At 34.4% G+C, this 21,339-nt stretch overlaps 1 protein-coding gene across 1 annotated transcript in view; it reads left to right on the top strand.

Annotated features, from left to right (window-relative positions):
- GTF2A1L (general transcription factor IIA subunit 1 like) overlaps window positions 1-21,070 on the top strand; it is a 47,620-nt gene extending 26,550 nt beyond the window's left edge. The window contains exons 7-9 of the mRNA XM_057742841.1: window positions 8,427-8,684; window positions 9,331-9,420; window positions 20,963-21,070. Of these exons, the coding sequence (XP_057598824.1) occupies window positions 8,427-8,684; window positions 9,331-9,420; window positions 20,963-21,070 (456 nt within the window). The remainder of the gene's footprint in view (window positions 1-8,426; window positions 8,685-9,330; window positions 9,421-20,962) is intronic.
- The last annotated feature ends 269 nt before the right edge of the window (window positions 21,071-21,339 follow it).

Below are 21,339 nucleotides of genomic sequence, written 5' to 3'. Positions count from 1 at the left end.
TTCTCACAAAATCAGATTTATTGGGGTAGAATTTACATGTAATAAAATTCACCTTTTTTGGGGGGGGGGTATACAGTCTTTAGATATGCATATGAATTTTGACAAAACATTTGGAGTTATGGAACCACTATCACCGTTGAGATACAGGACATTTCCATCACCCCAAAGAGGTCCCTCAGGCCCCTGTGTAGCCAGTACTCTCCCTCCATGTGAGGAGGCAGTCACTCACTGATCTGTTTTCTTTTGGTATAAACTTGCCTTTTTCAGAATGTTGAACAAATGGAATCATGCAGTATGTAACTTTAATGTGTTATTTTGCAATTCATCCATGTTTTTGCATATGTTAGTATATTCCATTGTGCCACAATTTGTTTATCCATTCACCATGTGGACATTTGGATATTTCCAGTTTGGGCATTTGTGAATAAATCCCCTAAGTACATTCATGTGCGGGTTTGTGGGTTTTCTTCCATTCTTTTTTCCTGTTTTTTTTTTTTTTCGGTGTGGACTTAGGTTTTCTTTTGTTTTCCTTTTTTTTTTTTTTTTTTTTTTGAGTAAATACCTAGGAGTGGGATTTCTAGGTCATATGATACCTGTATGCTTTAAAGAAACTGCCAAACTCATTTCCAAGTGGCTGTATTCCCACCAGCAATGTATGGTGGAATGCAAATTTTTGCTACCAATGGGTAAGATTTGTAATTGCTTCATGTCCTTGCTATTTAATGCTTTCTTTTGGAGAGGAGAAGTTTGTGGTTTTGATGAAGTCTAATTTATTCTTTTTTCCTTTTGATTTCTGCCTAATGTGTCTTATCTCACCAAAGATTGTGAAGGTCATCTAATGCTTGTAAAAATTTTATGGATTTTACATTTAGGACTGTGATCCATTTTTGAGTTAATTTTTGTGTGTAGTACAAGGTTAGGGTTTAGGTGTTTTTTTGTTTGTTTTTTTGTTTTTGGCATATGGATGTTCAGTTGTGTTAGCATTACTTGTTAAAAAGACTACCCTGTCTCCAGTGAGTTGTCTAAATCACATTGGTTGTCTAAATCACATTGGGTGTCTAAAGGACATTCACCTTTAATGAAAATCAGTTATCATATGTCTGTTGGTTTATTTCTGGACTTTCACTGCGTTTCATTAATTCATGTGTCTCTTTTCACTTAGCACATCACTATCTTGATTATGGTAGCTTTGTAGTAAGTCTGGACATTAGAGAGTATGAATATCTCAACTTTATTATTTTTCTAAGTTATTTTGGTTATTCTAATTCTTTGCTTTTACATATAAATGTTAGAATGAGCTTATCATTTTTTACAAAAAAAAGCTGCTGGAATTCTGATACGGGTTTTGTTGGATCTATAGATCAACAAGGGGGAAACTGACATCTTCACAATGAGTCTTCCAATTCATTGCTACATTTTTTATTGAGGCCTTTGACTTTTATTAATGTTTCATAGTTCTCAACATACATTGCACATTTTCTGTTTTATATATATATTTTAAAAAATATTTACTTATTTTGGCCGCTCCAGGTCTTAGTTGCAACACGTGGGATCTTTTTAGTTGTGGCATTCAGACTTCTTAGTTGTGGCATGCAGGCTTCTTGGTTGAGGTATGTGAACTCTTAACTGCAGCATGCATGCGGGGTCTAGTCCCTGGCCAGGGATTGAACCTGAGCCCCCTGCATTGGGAGTGTGGATTCTTACCCACGGGACCACCAGAAAATTCCCTATTTTTATATTTTTATATAAAGTGTTATATTTTTATCTAAGTGTTTCATGGTTTTGGGTGCTGTTATGAATAATAAACACCATAAAGAACGATGTTATTTATATTTTAGGCTTCATTTGCATTATTTTTAAAAATATATTTTCAAAGGTAGGATTATTGAGAAAAATACTGGTAAAAACTTCCATGGTCCTTGAAGTATATTGTCATAATAGTTTCAAAAGAGGTTGTGCCAGTTTTTCCTGCTGCCAGCAGTCTGTATCAGTTTTACCACATACTTGACAGTTTATTAGCACCATTGATTTTGTCTGTTTTTTCTTTTGTAAAAATTTATCTTTTAGCCATTTTTTACTGTACAGTTCAGTGGCATTAAGTGCATTTACGTTCTTGTGCAACTGTCAGTACCATCCATCTCCGGAACATTTTTTGTTTTCTCAAATTGAAATTTCATGCCCATTAAGCAATAACTCCCCATTCCGCTCTTACCCTAGCCTCTGGCAGCTACCTTTCTACTTTCTGTGTCTATGGATTTGACTACTTTAGATATCTCAAAGCAAGAGGTCAGGTGTATTTGTCCTTTTGTGTCCCTTTTCACTTAGCATAATGTCTTGTGTTCATCCATGTTGTAACATATGTTAGAATTTTCTTCCTTTTTATGGTTAAATAACATTCCATTGTATGTGTATACCAATTTTGTTTATTCATCCATCCGTGAACACTTGGGTTGCTTATACCTTTTGACAGTTGTGTCTAATGCTACTATAAACTTGGGTATACAAATATCTCCTTGATGCCCTGCTTTCAATTACATAACCAGATGTGTAATTGCTGGATCATATGCCAATTCTATTTATAATTTTTAAAGGAACTACCTTACTGTTCCATACCAGCTGCACCATTTTGCATTCCCACCAGCACTTATTTTCTGGTTTTTTTCCCTTTGATAATAGCCATTCTAATGGGTACGAGGTGGTATTTTAGTGTAGTTTGGATTTGCATTTTCCTAATGATTAATGATACTGAACATCTTTTCATGTGCTTATTGCCATTTGTATATTTTCTTTGGAGAATTGTCTATTTAAGTTCTTTGCACGTTTTTAAATCAAGTTTTTCATTTTGCTGTTGAATGTAGGCATTTTTAAATATATTAACTCCTTATCAGACACGTGATTTGCAAATATTTTCTCCCATCTTGTGGGCTGCCTTTTCACTTTGTTGATAGTGTCCTCTAATGCACAGAGGTTTTACTTTTGATGAAGTCCATTTTATCTATTTTTTTCTTTCTTCTTTTTGCCTGTGCTTTTGGTATCATATCTAAGAAACCATTCCCAAATTCAGTGTCATGAAGGTTCTCCTCCATGATTTTTTCCTAAGAGTTTTGTAGTTTTAGCTCTTATGCTTAACTTTTTAATCTATTTCGAGTTAATTTTTGTATGTGGTGTAAGATAGGGGACCAACTGCATTCTTTTGCATATGGATATCTAGTTTTCTTAGCCTGTCCTTTCCCTGTTGGATGGTCTTGTCACTTTCGTGGAAGATCGTTTGACCATACGTGTGAGCTTTTCTGGGCTCTCTGTTCCATTGGTCTTTTGTTTGTGTTTTTGCAGATACACTGTTTTGACTACTGCAGTTTTGTTGTAGTAAGCTTTGAAATCAGGATGTGTGGGACGTCCAACTTGTATTATCTTTTTTAAGATTATTTTGATTATTCAGGGTCGCTTGAGATTCAGCATGAATTTCAAGTTGGATTACTATTCCATTTGCACCAAAAATGTCATTTGGATTTTGATAGGGATTGCATTGAATCTTAGATGGCTTTGGGTAGTATCAACATCTTAATAATAACTCTTCTAATCCATGAACATGGAATGTCTTCCCACTTATTTGTGTCATTTTCAGCTTCTTTTGGCAATGTTTTGTAGGTTTTAGCGAACAAGTCTTTCTCCTCCTTGGTTATGTTTACTTCCCAAGAATTCCATTTGATGGTATTGTAAATGGAAGTGCTTTCTTAACTTCGTTTTCAGGTTGTTAATTGTTAGTGTATAGAAATGCAACTGATTTTTGTATGTTTTTTTTTTGTTTGTTTTTTTGTTTTTTGTATTCTGTACCTTTTGCTGAATTCATTAGTTCTAACATTTGTGTGTGTGTGTGTGTGTAATTTTGGGGGTTGTGTACATATAAGATTATGTCATCTGTAAACAGAGCCAATTTTTTTTGCTTTTCAATTTGGATGCCTTTTATTTATCTTGCTTTATTGCCCTACCTGGGACATCTAGTACTATGTTGAATAGAAGTGGCAAGAGTGGGCATCCTTGCCTTGTTCCTGATCTTAGAGGAAAAGCTTTTGGTTTTCACCATTCAACATACTGTTAGCTGAGGGCTTCTCATAGATTCATAGATCGCTTTTATTGTGTTGAGGTAATTTCCTTCTGTTCCTAGTTTGAGTGGTTTTTGTTTGTTTTTTTTTTGTTTTTTAATGATGAAAGGGTGTTGAATTTTGTCAGATGCTTTTTCTGCATTAATTTAGGTGATTGTGTAGTTTTCCCCCCTCTTCGTTCTGTTAATGTGTTGTATTACAGTGATTTTTTTCATATGTTGAACCACTTTGTATTTCAGGAATAGATCTCACTCAGTCATGGTGTATCATCCTTTTATTGTGCTGTTGAATTCTGTGAGTATTTTGTTGAGGATTTATTTTCCCCCCATGCTGTGCAGCATGTGGGATCTTAGGTCCCCGACCAGGGATTGAACGTGGATCCTCGCAGTGAGAGGAGCCCTAACCACTGGACTTCCAGGAAATTTCCTTGAGAATTTTTGAGGATTGGTGTTAATTCTTCTCTGAATGTTTGATAGAATTCTTTAGTGAAGCCATCTGGTCCTGGGCTTTTTTTTATTGAGAGGTTTTTGATAACATTCAATCTCATAACTGGTTATGTCTATTAATATTTTTCTTCATGATTCAGTCTCAGTAGGTTGTGTGTTTTTAGGAATTAGTTCATTTAGGTTATCCAACTTTTTGGCATACAATTAGTCATAGTATTCTCTTAATTCTTTTTATTTCTGTAAAATTAGTAGTAAAGTTTGTTTCTGATTTTAGTTATTTGAGTCTTCTCTTTTTTTCTTCATCAATCTAGCCAGAGGTTTATCAATTTTATTGATCTTTTTGAAGAACCAACTCTTGGTTTTGTTTATTTTCTCTGTTGTTTTTCTGTTCTTTACTTTATCTCTACCCCAATTGCTATTATTTCCTTCCTTTTGCTAGCTTTGGGCTTTATTTGTTCTTTTTTTTCTAGTTCCTTAAAGTTGTTAATTTGAGGTCTTTCTTTTTTAATGTGAGCATTTACAGCTATAAATTGCTCTCTTAGCACTTGTTTTGTGGCATCCCATAAGTTTTGGCATGTTGTGTTTTCCTTCTCATTTGTCTCAAGATATTTTTTATCTTTTGACAAAAGATTTTGGCTCCTTTGATTTCTTCTTTGACCTACTGATTTCTTTTTGAGACTGTTTAACTTCTACATCTTGTTGATTTTCCAGTTTTCCTTTTGCTATTAATTTCTGGTTTCATTCCATTGTGATCAGAAAAGATACTTTGTATGATTTCAGTCTTTTTAAATACTAAGATTTGCTTTGTGGCCTAACTTATGGCCTATCCTGGAGAACATTCTGTATGTACTTGAGAAAAATGTGTATCCTGCTGCTTTGCATGTTTTGTATATGTTTGTTAAGTACAATTAGTCTATCATGTTTAAGTTCTTTATTTCCTTATTGATGTTCTGTCTGGTGGTTCTATTCATTGTTGAAAGTGGAGTATTGAAGTTTCCAACTATTATTGCAGAGCTGTTTCTCCCTCTTTGTTGCATATATTAAGGAGCTCTGATGTTTGATGAATATATGTTTGTAATTGCTATATCTTCTTGGTAAATTGATTCTTTTATCATATAATGTTTGTTTGTTTCTTTTAACAGTTTTTGACTTAAAGTCTGTTTTGTCTGATATTAGAATAGTTTCCCCAACTTTTGTGGTTACTGCTTACATGGAATATCGTTTTCCATAGTTTTACCTTCAACCTATGTGTGTCCTTAGATCTAAGGTGAGTCTCTGATAGACAGCACATAGCTGGATACTGTTTATCTATTTTGCCAGTCTTTCTCCTTTGATCGGGGATTTTAATCCATTTAACTTTTAAAGTTATAGCAGAGGGGTTACTCTTGCTGTTTTGTTTTCTGTCTGTCTTTTAGCTTTGTTGTCCTTTATTTCCTCCCTTATTACATTCTTTTGTGTGTAGTTGATTTTTTGTAATGAAATATTTTGATTCTTTTCTCATTTCCTTTTGTGTGTACTCTATAGATTTTTTTTTTTGTGCTTATGATGGAGATTACTTATAGCATCTTAAAGCTGTAACAATCTATTTTGAACTAATACTAACTCAACTTTAATTTCATATAAAAACTCTGCTCCTTTTCAGCTCCATCCTCCCCCACTTTATATTATTGATGTCCCAAATTACATCTTTATATATTGTGTACTCCTTGATATAGATTTATAATTATAATTTTTTAATGTTTTTGTCTCTTGAATCTCATAGAGGAACAAAAGGTAGTTACAAACCAAAATTACGATATTAGTTTTTATATTTGTTGTTGTATTTATCTTTACCAGAGAACTTTATATTTTTGTGTGGCTTCAGATTACTGTCTAGCTTCCTTTCATGCCAATTGTTAGGACTCCCTTAGTGTTTATTGTAGGGTAGATATAATAGTAATATTATCTGAAAATGCCTTATTTGCAGGACAGTTTCCCCAGATATAGAATTCGCAGTCCAGTCTTTTCTTTCAGCACTTTATATATATATATATATATATATATATATATCATACCACTGCCTTTTACTTTTCAGTTTGTGGTGAGAAATCTGCTTGTTTTCTCGCTGAGGATCCCTTGTATGTGATGTTGCTTTTCTCTTGCTGTTTTAAATAGTACTGTTATTAACTTTCAGTTTCCAGTTGTTTATTGCTACTTTACAGCCATGCGACTTTTGTAAATTGACTGAATGTTTATGTACCCCCCAAATTTATATGTTGAAATCCTAACTGCCAAAGGTGGTGGTAATTAGGAGGTGGGGTCTTTGAGAGGTGATTAGGTCATGAGGTAAAGCCGTCAATTAGCGGGGTTCGTTGCCTTATAAGAGACCCCACAGGGCTCCCTAGCCCCTCTGCCATATGAGGACACAGTGAGAAGCCATTGTCTATGAACCAGAAAGTGAACTCGCACCAGATAACAAAATCTGCTGGTTCCTTGATCTTGGACTTCTCAGCCTCCAGAACTGTGAATAATAAATTTCTATTGTTAATAAGCTGCCTAGTCTATGGTATTTTGTTATAGCAGTCCAAATGATCTAAACAATGTCCTTATCCTTTTAATGTTTTTGGGATCTATGGTGACACCCCATCCTTAATTAGTAAGTTTCCTTTCTCTCTCTTTTTTTTTTGTCAGCCTGGCTAGGTTTTTTAATTTTTATTCATCTTTTGAAGGAACGAACTTTTGGTCTGACTTTCTTTTTTTCTGTTCTCAGTTTCATGTGTTTTTCTTTTTATCTTTATTATTTCTTTATTTGCTATGAGCTTAATTTGATCTCTTTTTTAGTTTCTTAAGGTGGAATTTTAGGCCACTGATTTGAGACTTGCTTCTTTTCTAATATAATAACATAGTGCTATAAAATTCTCTCCAGGCATTGCTTTAGCTGCATCTCAAGTTTTGGAATGTAATGTTGTTTGCATTCAATGAAAATTATGTTTTAATTTCTCTTGTGACTTATTCTTTGACCCATGGGTATTTAGAAATGCATTAATTTGTAAATATTTGAGGATTTTCCAGACCTTTCTGTTACTGATTTCTGGTTTAATTTTTTTGTGCTAAGAGACCATACTTTGTGTTAAATTTGCTAAGGTTTGTTTTATGACCCAGACTATGGTCCATCTCGGTGAAGATTGTACGTGCTCTTGAAAAGAATGTGCATTTGGCTGTTGGGGGTGGAGTATTCTGTGAATGCCAGTTAGGTTATGTTGGTTGATTGTGTTGTTCAGGTCTTCTTCATTCTACTGAATTTCAGCCTACTTTTTTTTATTGATTGTTGAATGTTGAATTCTCCAGCTATAATTGAATGTTAGAGGAATGTTGAATTCTCTAACTATAGGAAGAGGAATGTTGAATTCTCCAACTATAATTGTGGATTTGTCTGTTATTCTTTTCAGTTCTGTCAGCTTTGATTTATATTTGTCCTTTGGTGTTTGGCTTATTCTAGTTAGTATAATCCTTTATATTTTTTATTTATCCATTGAACATGATGTCACTTGTCGTTTCTACTTAATTGGGTTATTGTTTAAAATAAAATAGTTAAAACCTAAGAGGTATTATATACATTTAAGGTAGTATGTATCTGAATGCAGTCAACTGATTTGTTGTCTGCGTATGACCATAAGTGGGTTTACTTTATTTACAATTTAAAAGTTATTCCCATCTTACATAGAAATGCTAGGGGTGTTCTAAAGTTCAAAATTAGGGCACATCATCTGGCAGGGAAGAAATATATTTTCAGAGGCCACTTCTGAAATGTTTAAGTAATTATATATTTTGTGTGATCCAATGTTTTATACATCTTGTTTGACTTGAAAAACTTTATTGCATTTGTTTCTCTTTTTAGGATTCTAATTCTCAGTTGGATTTAAGCATTCAGGTAACTGATGATGATATTAATGAGATAATTCAAATAGATGGAACTGGAGATACATCTTCTAGTGATGAAATAGGAAGTACAAGAGATGTAGATGAGAACGAATTTCTAGGGATTATTGATACAGGAGACCTGAAGGTACTTGAAGAAGCTGGCAGTATATCAAATGAAGATTCAACTGCCAACAGTAGTGGTAATGAAGACCCTCAAGCAGACCTTGTAGAAGAGGTAGGGATTACTTAATGAGCTGAAACTTTTTGATATTTATAGCATTTGTACTTTAATATACTTTGGAACCAAGGTCTTTAAAATGAGACTTATTTGTATACTAGTATGTAAACTTTCAATCTTAAACTGTAATTTAAATCAATATTAAGTATTTAGGAACCAGCTACTATATTTGTTGGTCTTGCTGAGAAGTAATGGGAGGTTTAGAGGATAGGAGTGGACGTAAAGAAGGCAGCCAGGGTAGAAACATATCTGCTCTAATCCTAAATGCAGTGAAATCTTTGTGGAATGTGATAATTAAGAAGTATGTAACTGGTATTAACTATCGTTTATGGTGGCTGTACATATGTGCCAGGTACCATACTAAATCTTACTGCCTTACGTTATTTAATATTACAACTGCCTTATGGATCTTATTACCATCCTCATTTTGCAAATGAGGAAACTGAGATATGAGGAGTTTTAATAACTTGCCAAAGGTCAGTCTTGTGGTTACTGAGTGACTAAGCTGGGATTCAAACTCCGGCTGTTTGACTTTTAAGTACAATACTATTCTGTGTCCTTGGAGAGACTGAATATGTCCCTCTATCTTTAAAAAATTCAAAGCATCATGAAATTCATTATTGTGGCTATCTTTCATCTTTAGGACCCTTTAAATTCCGGAGATGATGTTAGTGAGCAGGATGTGCCGGACCTGTTTGACACAGACAATGTGATTGTCTGTCAGTATGACAAGGTACTGTGTTCACCTTTTGGACTTCGGGTTTATTAGTTGCATTTATAGTAGAAAATAAGCAAAATGATGGGACATGTGGTGAGTTACTGTTCAGTTAAATTAATCTCAAAATAGCTAATTCTATAAAGTTGAGGGGGGTGTATTTTGAGTCTAACACTATGCTGTGTGGTCTCAGTGATACCAAAAAAGTGATAGTCCTTGTCTTAAGGAGGTGACAATCTTATTGAAGCAAGATGTTTCTGTATGGAATAATAGAATAGCATACAGTAAGATGGTAGGTGAATCAAAAGCTAAAATATGTGACAGGTAAATCAAATACTAAAATACATGGCATATAAATCAAATGCTAAGACGAGTGGCATGTAAATCAAATGCTAAGATAAGTGGCACAGACAGAAAGTCCTGAAAGAGGCTAGGAAATGCAAGAAGTCATTTGTAGTTGGAGTGCTCCACAAATCCTTCATGGGTGATGTGGGGCTTTGAAATAGGTTTTGAATGATTTGTAGGATATAGGTAAGTATGGAGAGTAGGCATTCAGAGTAGAATAGCCTGATAAAAGGCAGAGAAATGAATGCATGTGAGTGTATAAGGGACAGTGAAGAGACAACTCTGCCTTGAATGAAGTGTTTTCATTTTGAATGTGTTAGGAAATGAGGCTGGATGGGGGACAGAGGTGGGAGCAGACTGGAAATTCCAGAATCCTGGTAGGGGAAATTCAAACTTGATTTGATGGACATTAGCCTTCTGAGGATGATATTGATAAAATTGTAATTGGATTTAAAAACTGGCATTGTTTGCTAATTTGGAAGACACAGATAGTAAGACGAGCAGGGATAGTACATAAAGTTACAGAGCCCAGACTCAGGATGGCAGTGTAGAACATGGAAGAGTTAGAGATTATAGTGGAAGAGTCATTGGACTTCCAGTCCTATGTTGAAGAGAAGTGATGAGAGTGGGCATTCTTGTCTTGCTCCAGATTTTAGCAGGAAGGCTTTCAGCTTCTCACCATTGAGTATTATATTGGCTGTGGGTTTGTCATAAATAACTTTTATTCTTTTGAGATATGTTCGCCCTATACCCACTTTCCTAAGGGTTTTTATCATGAATGGGTATTGCATTTTATCAGATGCTTTTTCTGTGTCTATTGAAATGATCACGTGGTTTTTGTCCTTTCTTTTGTTGATGTGGTGTATCACATTGATTTGTGTACGTTAAACCATCCTTGTGACCCTGGGATGAGTCCAACTTAGGCGTGGTGTATGACCTTTTTTATGTGTTGTTGGATTAGGTTTGCTAATATTTTGTTGAAAATTTTTGCGTCTATATTCATCAAAGATATTAGCCTATAATTTTCTTTTTTGGTAGTGTCTTTGTCTGGTTTTGGTATCGGGTGATGGTGGCTTCATAGAATGTTTTTGGAAGTGTTCTGTCCTCTTCAGTCTTTTGGAAGAGTTTGAGGAGGATTGGTATAAGTTCTTCTTTGTATGTTTGATAGAATATACAATGAGGAAAAGAGTCTTTTCAGCAAGTGGTATTGGGTTAGTTGGACAACCACATGTAAATCGGTGAAGTTAGAACACACCCTCACATCATACACAAAAATAAACTCAAAATGGCTTAAAGTCCTAAATATAAGACACCATAAAACTCCTAGAAGAGAATATAGGCAAAACATTCTCTGACATAAATCATACCAATGTTTTCTTAGGTCAGTCTCCCCAGGCAATAGAAATAAAAGCAAAAATAAACAAATGGGACCTAATCAAACTTAAAAGCTTTTGCACAGCAAAGGAAACCATAAATAAAATAAAAAGATAAACAGCAAAGTCCTACTATATAGCACAGGGAACTCTATTCAGTATCCTGTGATAAACCATAATGGAAAAGAATATAAAACAAAAAAGAATGTCTTTGTGTGTATTACTGGGTCACTTTGCTATACAGCAGAGATTGGCACAATATTGTAAATCAACAATACTTCAATTAAAGAATTAAATTAAAAAAAGAAAAAAATGAAAAGACAACCTACAGATTAGGAGAAAATATTTGAAAATGATGTGACTGACAAGGGCTTAATTTCCAAAATGCACAAAACAGCTCATACAACTCAACAACAAAAAAACAACCCAATCCAAAAGTGGGCAGAAGACCTAAATAGACATTTCTCCAGAGAAGATATACACATGACCAATAGGCACATGAAGAGTTGCTCAACACTGCTAATAATCAGAGAAATGAAAATCAAAACTGCAGTGAGGTACCACTTTACACTGATCAGAATGGCCATCATTAAAAAGTCTACAAATAACAAATGCTGGAGAGGGTTTGGAGAAAAGGGAACCCTCCTACACTGTTTGTGGAAATGTGAATTGGTGCAGCCACTATGGAGAACAGTATGGAGGTTCCTCAAAAAAAAAACAAAAAAAACTAAAAATAGAGTTGCCATATGATCCAGCAATCCCACTCCTAGGCGTATACCCAGACAAAACTATAATTCTAAAAGATACATGCACCCCTGTGTTCATAGCAGCACTATTTACAATTGCCAAGACATGGAAACAACCTAAATGTCATCAACAGATGAATGGATAAAGAAGATGTAGTGTGTGTGTGTATATATATATATACATATACACAATGGAATATTACTTAGCCATAAAAAGGAATGGAATGATGCCATTTGCAGCTCCATGGATGGACCTAGAGATTATTATACTAAGTGAAGTAAGTCCGAAAGAGAAAGAAATACCTTATCATATCAGTTATGTGTGGAATCTAAAATACAACACAAGTGAACTTATCTATGAAACCAAAACAGACTCACAGATATAGAGAACAGACTCGTGGTTGCCAAGGGGGAGGGGAATTAGGGAAAGGAAGGATTGGGAGTTTGGGATTAGCAGAGGCAAACTATTATACATAGAATGGATAAACAACAAGGTCCTGTTGTATAGCAGAGGGAACCATAATCAATATCCTGTGACCATAATGGAAAAGAATATGAAAAAATTATATGTATATATATTCGTTATATAAAGCTAAGTCACTTTGCTGTACAGAAGAAATTAACACAACATGGTAAATCGACTATACTTCAATAAAATTCAAAAAAATAAGAATCGTTGGGACTTGGTGATTAGTTGAACGTAAGAGAATGATTGATAAGGGAGATTCGAAGGTGTCTATCAGGTTTCAAGCCTAAAAATTTAGTTAGTAGCAAGTAGTTCAACTTTAGCAACTAATATGTAATATTGCTTAAAATTTTTTTAAACACTATGACTGATTATGTAGTAGAATGGTCAGTTTTGTGTTCTTAACTCATTCATATGAGGGTGAGTCAAAAATTACCTGCTCTCTGGCTGTAGAATTTATTTTATTTTTTATTTTTTTCATTTTCCCATCTATGGTTTTATGTTTTATTTTTATTTTTTAGAACTTTTATTGAGATATAATTGACATACAATAAACTGCATATATTTAAAGTGTACAGATTGATATTTTTTTTCTTATTAATGTATATATGGCAATCCCAATCTCCCACTTCATCCCACCCCAACCCCCCCCCCCACTGTTCCCCTTTGGTGTCCCCATGTTTGTCCTCTACAGCTGCGTTTCTTTTTCTGTCTTGCAAACTGGTTGATCTGTACCATTTTTCTATATTCTACATATATGCGTTAATATACGATATTTGTTTTTCTCTGACTTCACTCTGTATGACAGTCTCTAGGTCCATCCATGTCTCTACAGATGTCCCAATTTTGTTCCTTTTTATGGCTGAGTAATATTCCATTGTATACATGTACCACATCTTTTTTATCCATTCATCTGTGGATGGGCATTTAGATTGCTTCCATTACCTGGCTATTGTAAATAGTGCTGCAGTGAACATTGGGGTGCATGTGTCTTTTTGAATTATGGTTTTCTCTGGGTATATGCCCAGTAGTGGGATTGCTGCATCATATGGTAATTCTATTTTTAGTTTTGCAAGGAACCTCCATACTGTTCTCCATAGTGGCTGTATCAATTTACATTCCCAGCAACAGTGTGAGAGGGTTTCCTTTTCTCCACACCCTCTCCAGCATTTATTGTTTGTAGATATTCTGATGATGTTGGCTGTAGAGTTGATTTTAATTAACTTTTAGAAAAGACAAGTACATCATTTTTTGACATAATCTCCTTGCTTTTCAATACACTTTGTTCATCTGTCAACACACTTTTGTATTCCCTCATTAAAAAATGTTTTAGTCTGAGCTGAGAGCCATGAATGCACCACTGTCTCCACTTTTTCATCAGAAGTGAATCTTTGTCCTCATAGGGATGCTTTCATGGGACCAAGCAGGTGAAAGTCCGATGGAGCAAGATCGGGTCTATAGGGAAGGTGCTTTAACACCTCAAAACGAAGTTTTTGCAGACAGTGTGGGTAAAAGTGTGCAGACGTGCATTGTCATGCAAGATCACCACACCCTTGGATAGCAGTCCTCTGCATTTAGCCCAAAGTTTAGTCTTCAGCTCTTCAATAAGCATCTCACTGTAATGAGCATTGTTGATTGTTGAACCATTTTCCTGATAATGTTCCAATACTGGCCCTTGAGAATCCCAGAAAACTGTAAGCATCAATTTTCCAGCTGATGGTTGACTTTTGAACTTTTTCTTTGTTGGTGATTGAGGATGTTTCCATTCCATACTCTTGCGTTTACTCTCAAGCTCATAGTGATGAATCCATGTCTCATCACCGGTAATGATTCTCTTTAAGAAACCTTCACCTTCCTTAGAGTATGGGTCCAAGTTTTGTTTGCAGATATCCAAGTGCTTATGTTTATGCTCTTCCATTAGTTGTTTCAGTACCCATCTTGCACAGACTGTCTGTCGTGGATTACTTCATTTTGAGATGTTAAAGCATCCTCCCTATAGACCCAATCTTGCTCCATTGGACTTTCACCTGCTTGGTCCCATGAAAGCATCCCTACGAGGACAAAGATTCACTTCTGATGAAAAAGTGGAGACAGTGGTGCATTCATGGCTCTCAGCTCAGACTAAAACATTTTTTAATGAGGGAATACAAAAGTGTGTTGACAGATGAACAAAGTGTATTGAAAAGCAAGGAGATTATGTCAAAAAATGATGTATTTGTCTTTTCTAAAAGTTAATTAAAATAAATTCTACAGCCAGAGTGCGGATAATTTTTGACTCATCCCCATATTTACAGTTTTTAGCAGCTTTGAGATATAATTGACATACTGTAGACTTTACCTATTTAAAGTGTATAATTCAGTGGCTTTTAGTATATTTATGGATATGTGTAACCATTAACACAGTCAATTTTAGAAAATTTTTATCACCTCAGAAAGAAAGCCCATACCCTTTAGTTCTCACTCCCACATTGCCCCATTTCCTCCCATCAGTAGTAAGGAACTACTAATGTACTTTCTGTCATTGTAGATTTCCCTATTTTGGAGTTTCATATGAAAGAAATCACATGATATGTGGTCTTTTATGACTGGTTTCTTTTACTTCACACAGTATTACAAGATTCATCCATATCATAGCTTGTAACAGTTCTTCATTCCTTTTTATTGATGAATACTAGCCCGTTGAATGGATATACCACATTTTGTTTATCCATTCATCTGTTGAGTGGTATTTGTGTTGTTTCCACCTTTTGGCTATTATGAAGAATTCTGCTATAAATATTCATGTACAAGTTTTTTGTGAATATATATTTTCATTTCTCTTGGTATATACCTAGGAGTGGAATTCCTGAGTTATATGGTAATAATTTGAGGCAAACTTGTTTTCCAAGGTGGCTGTACCGTTTTTCATTCCTATCAGCAGTGTATGACAGTTTAGATTGCTTTACATTCTCACTAACACTTATCTGACTTTTTGATTCTACTTATCCTTGTGGGTGTGAAGTGGTACTTCATGGTTTTGATTTTCATTTCCCTGATGACTAATGCGTATATACATCTTTTACTTTTTTTCAGTAACAATTTCAGTATGGTCAGGGGAGACAGAGGATGGTATTTTGAATTGATGTAAAAATCCTTTTCTCTAAAAATAAGATCATTTTCTCTCCTATAACATTTTATATAGATAGAAAATGGCAATTTAGATTCTGGTAAGCATAAACATAAGAAGGAATAAGTAATAGAAAAGGAACTTGTCTTGGTTTGAAAATTCTTTTAGATTCTTATAAACAGTGTATTGCGTTCTTTAAACAGTGTATTGCAATATATAAGGCACTAGATTATATATGCATTCCATAGAATCACAATTTTCTGGATTATTATGGATGTAGTTTCCTGTGTGGCACTGCATTGTGGGAAATAACTTGTAATTAATTAACATAATGCTTTATACTTTTCAAAGAATTTTCTTGTACGTTGTCTTTTGCTTCCTGCAACAACCTGTGGGGTAGATAGGAGTGTTATTAAATGTATAGTGTTAATAAATCTAGTGGTCTGAGGGCTATATTAGTGAATATTTTAAGAACAGTGCTAAAAATTTTGATGGAAACCAGGGCATTGGGGAACGACTGAACAGTTTTTGAAAAGGGAGTGATGAAGTCAGAAAATAGCTAGCAAAGAGAATGTATTTGTAATCAAAATGGGGTGGGAGGGACCACTGTTTTAGTGAGTTTTTATAAAAGAATAACGTCCCAGTTCTGGTTACTAGTGGTCTTGTTTCAAGAAGTGTTGAATATAACCAAACTCAAGTAAATTGAGAAACTTCAGTAGTAGTCTTGAAAGAGCTCTACTACTTCGTGTGTTTTGAAGGGCCGGTAATATCAGTTCCCCTGGGAGAGTGTTAAAAATGAGGAATTTTGAGTCTTACCCCAGAGTACTGGATCAAAATGTGCATTTTAACTAGACTCCCAGGTGATTTGCATGCTCATTAAACTTTGAGAAGAACTGAGGTTTTTTGTTTGTTTTTTCAGTATTTTATCTGGCTATGATTATCATATGGAATTTACCTTTAAAAATTTTAAGTTAACAGTCAGGGGAAAAACTTTGAGAAGATTAAGATGTGCAGTGAGAAAGGGTTAAATGAAGGTCACTGGTCAACATGCTGAGTGAGAGTTAAAGGGTATGGACCTACTATTTCAGAGGTGTAGAGAATGTCTAAGATTAATATAAAGATTAAAGTAATAAAGATAGTATAAGGAAGATTAATGGTGAAATGAAACATTTTACTATAGATAGGAATGTTCTGTGCTATAAATAGGATGCTGTTGATAGTGGAATGTGAAACTGTTTAAGTATCTTGCATTTTCATTTAACAGTTTAGCTGGCTTTGTCCCTTAGATGCTAGTTCAATGAGTAATTACTAGGTGTATAGCACAGTATCTCTGTCTGTGTTTTGTTTTTTTGAATAGATAACATGCATACACATTGTTAAAAAAAATCTAAACACTATAAAAGGTATACCATCAAGTCTGCTGCCCACTCCTTCACCATTTGTGCTTCCTACCAGTAGCTCCCAGTCACTGCCTTCAGTGCAAATAAGTAACGAGTCATATTAATTTCTTAATATATTTAGGAGTCTCCTTATTCAAGTAGAACCTAAAGGGGTAGCTTAGACAACACTGTATTTTGCACCTTGTGTTTTTAAGAGATTAACAATATATCTTGGAGATCTTTGTCCTAATATTTTTATAACTGTATTATATTCCATTGTGGAATTATTAAAATTTATTTAACTGATTTCCTATTTGAGTTAATTTTCAGTTGTTTGCTATTGAATGATCATGTACACAAAACATTTTGTATGTGGGCAGTTTTATCTATTAAATAAATCTCCAGAAGTGGAATTACTGGGTTAAAGGGTAAATGTATTTGGTTAGATATTGCCAGAATGCTTTCCTAGAGGATATTCCAGTATAAACATCTATTACAGCATTTGAGAGTCCTTCTTTTCCTACAGCCTTGCCAATGAAGTATAATAAAACATTTGGATCTTTGCTATTATGAAAGGTGAAAAATGATATTTTGGTGAAATTTTTAACTTTTTGTGTGTTTAAGAGCCATTTGTATTTATTTTTATGTGAACTGCTTGTCCATAACTTTTGTCTGTATTTTAAAAAATTGCATTATTGGTCAATTCATTGATTTCTGAGAGCTCTGTATTATTTGGGGGGAGATTAGCCCTTGGTCTTTGCAGAAATACTTTTTCCTCAGTTGTTTGCTTTCAATGCTTTTTCTTTCTTTCATGCAGATGTTGAATTTGTCAGTCTTTATTTTTATGGCTTTTGAATTTTGAGTCATGAATAGAAAGTTCTTTCCTACCTCAGCGTTTTAAAGGGATTTACCCATGTTTTCTTCTAGTATTTCTTGGGTTTCTTTTAAAAAATGTAAGTCTTGATAGATTGAGCTGTTTATCTTAGTGTGTAATGTGACATGTGATTCTAATTTTTTCCAGATGGCTACCAAGTTTTCCTAACATTGCTTATTAAAAAGCTTATTTTGTCTCCACTGATAAGAAAATGATTTCTTTATCATCCACTAAATTTCTATATTTTGGGTTGACTTCTTGGTTGTATGTTTTGTCCCATTGGGTTGTCCATTAACCTGTGCTACATTGACTTAATTATTGAGGTTTTTAATATCTGGTAGGGTTTGTACTTCTTCACCATATTCTTTTCCAGAGTTTTCCTGGATATTCTTATTTCTCTGTATTGACTTCAGAATTGGCTTCTCTGGTTAAAAAAAACAAAAAAACAAAACTCTGTTGATATTTTCATTGAGATCATATTAAATTAATAGAATTTGGTATTTTAGTGATGTTAAGGAGGAGTAGGTTGCAATTTTGGACGCAACGTCTGGGGAGGCTTTACTGACGTGATAGGGTAAAGATCAAAAGGAGGTAAGATGAATCATGAGGATATTTGATGTAACTGTTTCAGACAGAGGGAATAGTAAATAAATAAGTCCTGAGGTAGAAGAACACGTGTGTGTTCAAGGAACAATGAGAGCAGAGCAGTAAGTGAGGGGAGGAGTAGGATCTTATTGTCCATTTTAAGGACTTTATTTTTTGAATGAGAAGTCATTGGAGAGTTTTGAGCATAGAAATGATATCTGGTTTATGTTTTCAATAGGGCCACTCTGGCTACCATATTTAGAGTAGACTAAGGAGGGACAGGGGTGAAAACAGGGAAACTAGTTAGGGGACATATTAATCCAGGCAAGAGAGGATGGTGCCTTAGACTATCCTCTAAGAGTAATAGTAGTGGAGGTGGTAGAAGTGGTTGGAATATGAATATGCTTTGTAAGTGGAACTAACATTTACTGATGGATCTTGATATGAGGTGTGAGTTGGAGGTGTTAGGATTGTCTCCAAGATTTCTGGCCTGAATGAGAAGAATGAGTGGTCATTCCCGTCTGAGATGGGGAAGACTGTGAAGTTTGGGGATAGTATATCAGTACCCTTGTTTTATAATTGCTCAAGATGTTTATTGGGCATTCAGGAAGAGGTGTTGAAGCAGTTGAATGAGAATCTGGAGTTTAAGGGAAAAGTGGGAGCTAGAGATAAATTTTGGGGGTCATGAGCAGATAGTTGATGTTTAAAGGCATGAGATTAGATAAGATCACCAAGAGAGTGAATATAAACAAAAAGAAGAGTCCTGGCACACTCTAAAATTGAGAGGTAAGAGAGAGAAGGAGGAATTAGTAAAGAAAACTAAGGAGTGGCCCAAGAGTCATGTGGAAAGCCAGGAATGTTCTAGAAGCCAAGGGAGGAAAATATTTCAAGGAGGAGAATATATTTAATGGTGCCAGTAGATCAAGTATTTTAAAAATTTATTCATAGCTATGTTATCTTTTGTTCCTGTGGTAAATGGGCTCTTCTTTTACATCTTCTAACTGTTGCTTGTATATGTGAAGGCTATGAATTTCTGTATATTAATTTTGTATGAATACTGAACTCTTATTTAGTCATTTTAATCATTGCATCTGCAAATTTATTGCATCTTTTCCAATTTTTATATCTTTAGTTCTTCTTGTCTAATTGTGTTGGCTAGTACCAGTTGTACTTTCCTTTTGTCTAATTATATTGGCTAATACCTCAACAGTGGAAAGTTGGATAATAGTGGGCATTCTTGTCTATTATCCTGACTTGAGCGGGAATACTTTTAGGATTTTCCGCACCAAGTCATGGCTTTTGGGTTGAGGTAGGAGTGTGTGTGTGTGTAGGACCACAGTCTTTCTTATTTTACTTAAAAAAAAAACAAAACGAAAATACATGAGTTTTATCAAAAGCTTTGGAGATGATTATATTATTTGTCTCCTTAGGTCTAGTAATACAGTTTTTATACTAATAAGTTCCTAATGTTGAACCATTGTTGCATTTCTAGAATAAATGTAGTCACTTGATAAAGCTGCTGGGTTGAGTTGTGGCTGCTGCTTCTACTGATATTCTTTTCCAGATTCTGGTCAGATTTTATCACCTTTGTTGAGTTAAGGATTCTGTTATCACTGTTGTGTTCCCCGAGACTTAAGATAAGTGCAAGTGAAAATTTGGAAGTCAAGCTCAGAAGAAATTTTCCATCACTAGGACGTTTTCCCCCTACACAAATAGGGGGTTTATCCTTTGTATTTTCTTATGCTTCACAAAATGCATCCAAATACTGGTCTCAGGCTTTCTTCCTTGAGTAGACTATTTGCAGTCAGTAGCTCGGTTTAATTTTTACCCTTGATTTCAGATCATAAATTTCTAAGATTTTTAAATAGTCACTTATGGTTTACCCAGAAGTAACAATGATTGTATGATTTCTTCTTAAGGTAGTAGGATTTTCTAGTTTTTATTTTGCATCAGGCTGATTTATTGAATCCAGAGAACAGCCAATAGAATCTGATAGATTATAAGCTGTATTTTATGACCTTGCTCAGTGCATTATTGTGACTTTCTTCTAAATGAAACACCACTATTTCTTCATTCCTGATAATATTAGCTACATCCTCTCTGTTTATTCCTTTGCAGACATAGTGAACTCTTTGCTGTTCTTGAGCAATCCAGGCATTCCTCTCCTTAGGATTTCTGTTCCCTTTGGCTGAAATGCTCTCTAGTCAATATCTTTTTTTCTTTTTTAAGTCTTTGCTCAAAGGTTACCTCACAAGTCAGGCCCACCCTGACTCTTCTGTTTAAAATTGTAAACCCACCTCTGTTTGTGATCTTCTTTTTCCTGATCTATTTTTCATAACACTTATTACCTTTTAATATTCTATGTAGTTTATTAGGGTTGTTTCTCCCATCCTTACTAAAAATGTAAACTCTTCAAAGATAGGAATTTTTTCCTGTTCTAAAAAAAACTATATATGTATTTTCCTTTTTAAAAAAAAATGAATAAATCTCCAGTGCCTAAAACAATACCTGACACATAGGAACTCAACAAATATTTGCTGAATGAATGAATAAACTATCTTAAGGAGGTCTTATTTATAAAGAACTCACATTTAGGGTCAGAATAATTCCATGGGATATGCAAAGAAATGTAAATGATCCTTTAACTTCTAAATTTAATTAATTTAGACTATTTTTCTCCCTCCAGATTCATCGAAATAAGAACAAATGGAAATTCTATTTGAAAGATGGTGTCATGTGTATTGGAGGGAGAGACTATGTATTTGCAAAAGCAATTGGTGATGCAGAGTGGTAAAACTTACGAGCTCAGTACATCAAAAACATCAGTGGGACTATATCACATATTGTTCACTGTATGGAATTTAATAAAATTATAATTCAGATGCAGATACAAATAAGCAGTTTTACATTTCTTTCATTTTACATTTCAAACTGTTTTAGTAGGTCTCTATTTTTTAACCTTCATTGTCTATACCATTACAAAGCATAGATGTATCAGATGTGATGTAGCATGAAGAAATATATTTCTTTAATTTTGAACTAAAATTTAAATCACATTACAAT

This window comes from Hippopotamus amphibius, chromosome 7 (genome assembly GCF_030028045.1).
Source record: "Hippopotamus amphibius kiboko isolate mHipAmp2 chromosome 7, mHipAmp2.hap2, whole genome shotgun sequence".
NCBI classification, from domain to species: Eukaryota; Metazoa; Chordata; class Mammalia; order Artiodactyla; family Hippopotamidae; genus Hippopotamus; species Hippopotamus amphibius.
This window is presented reverse-complemented; position numbering and strand designations above follow the sequence as displayed.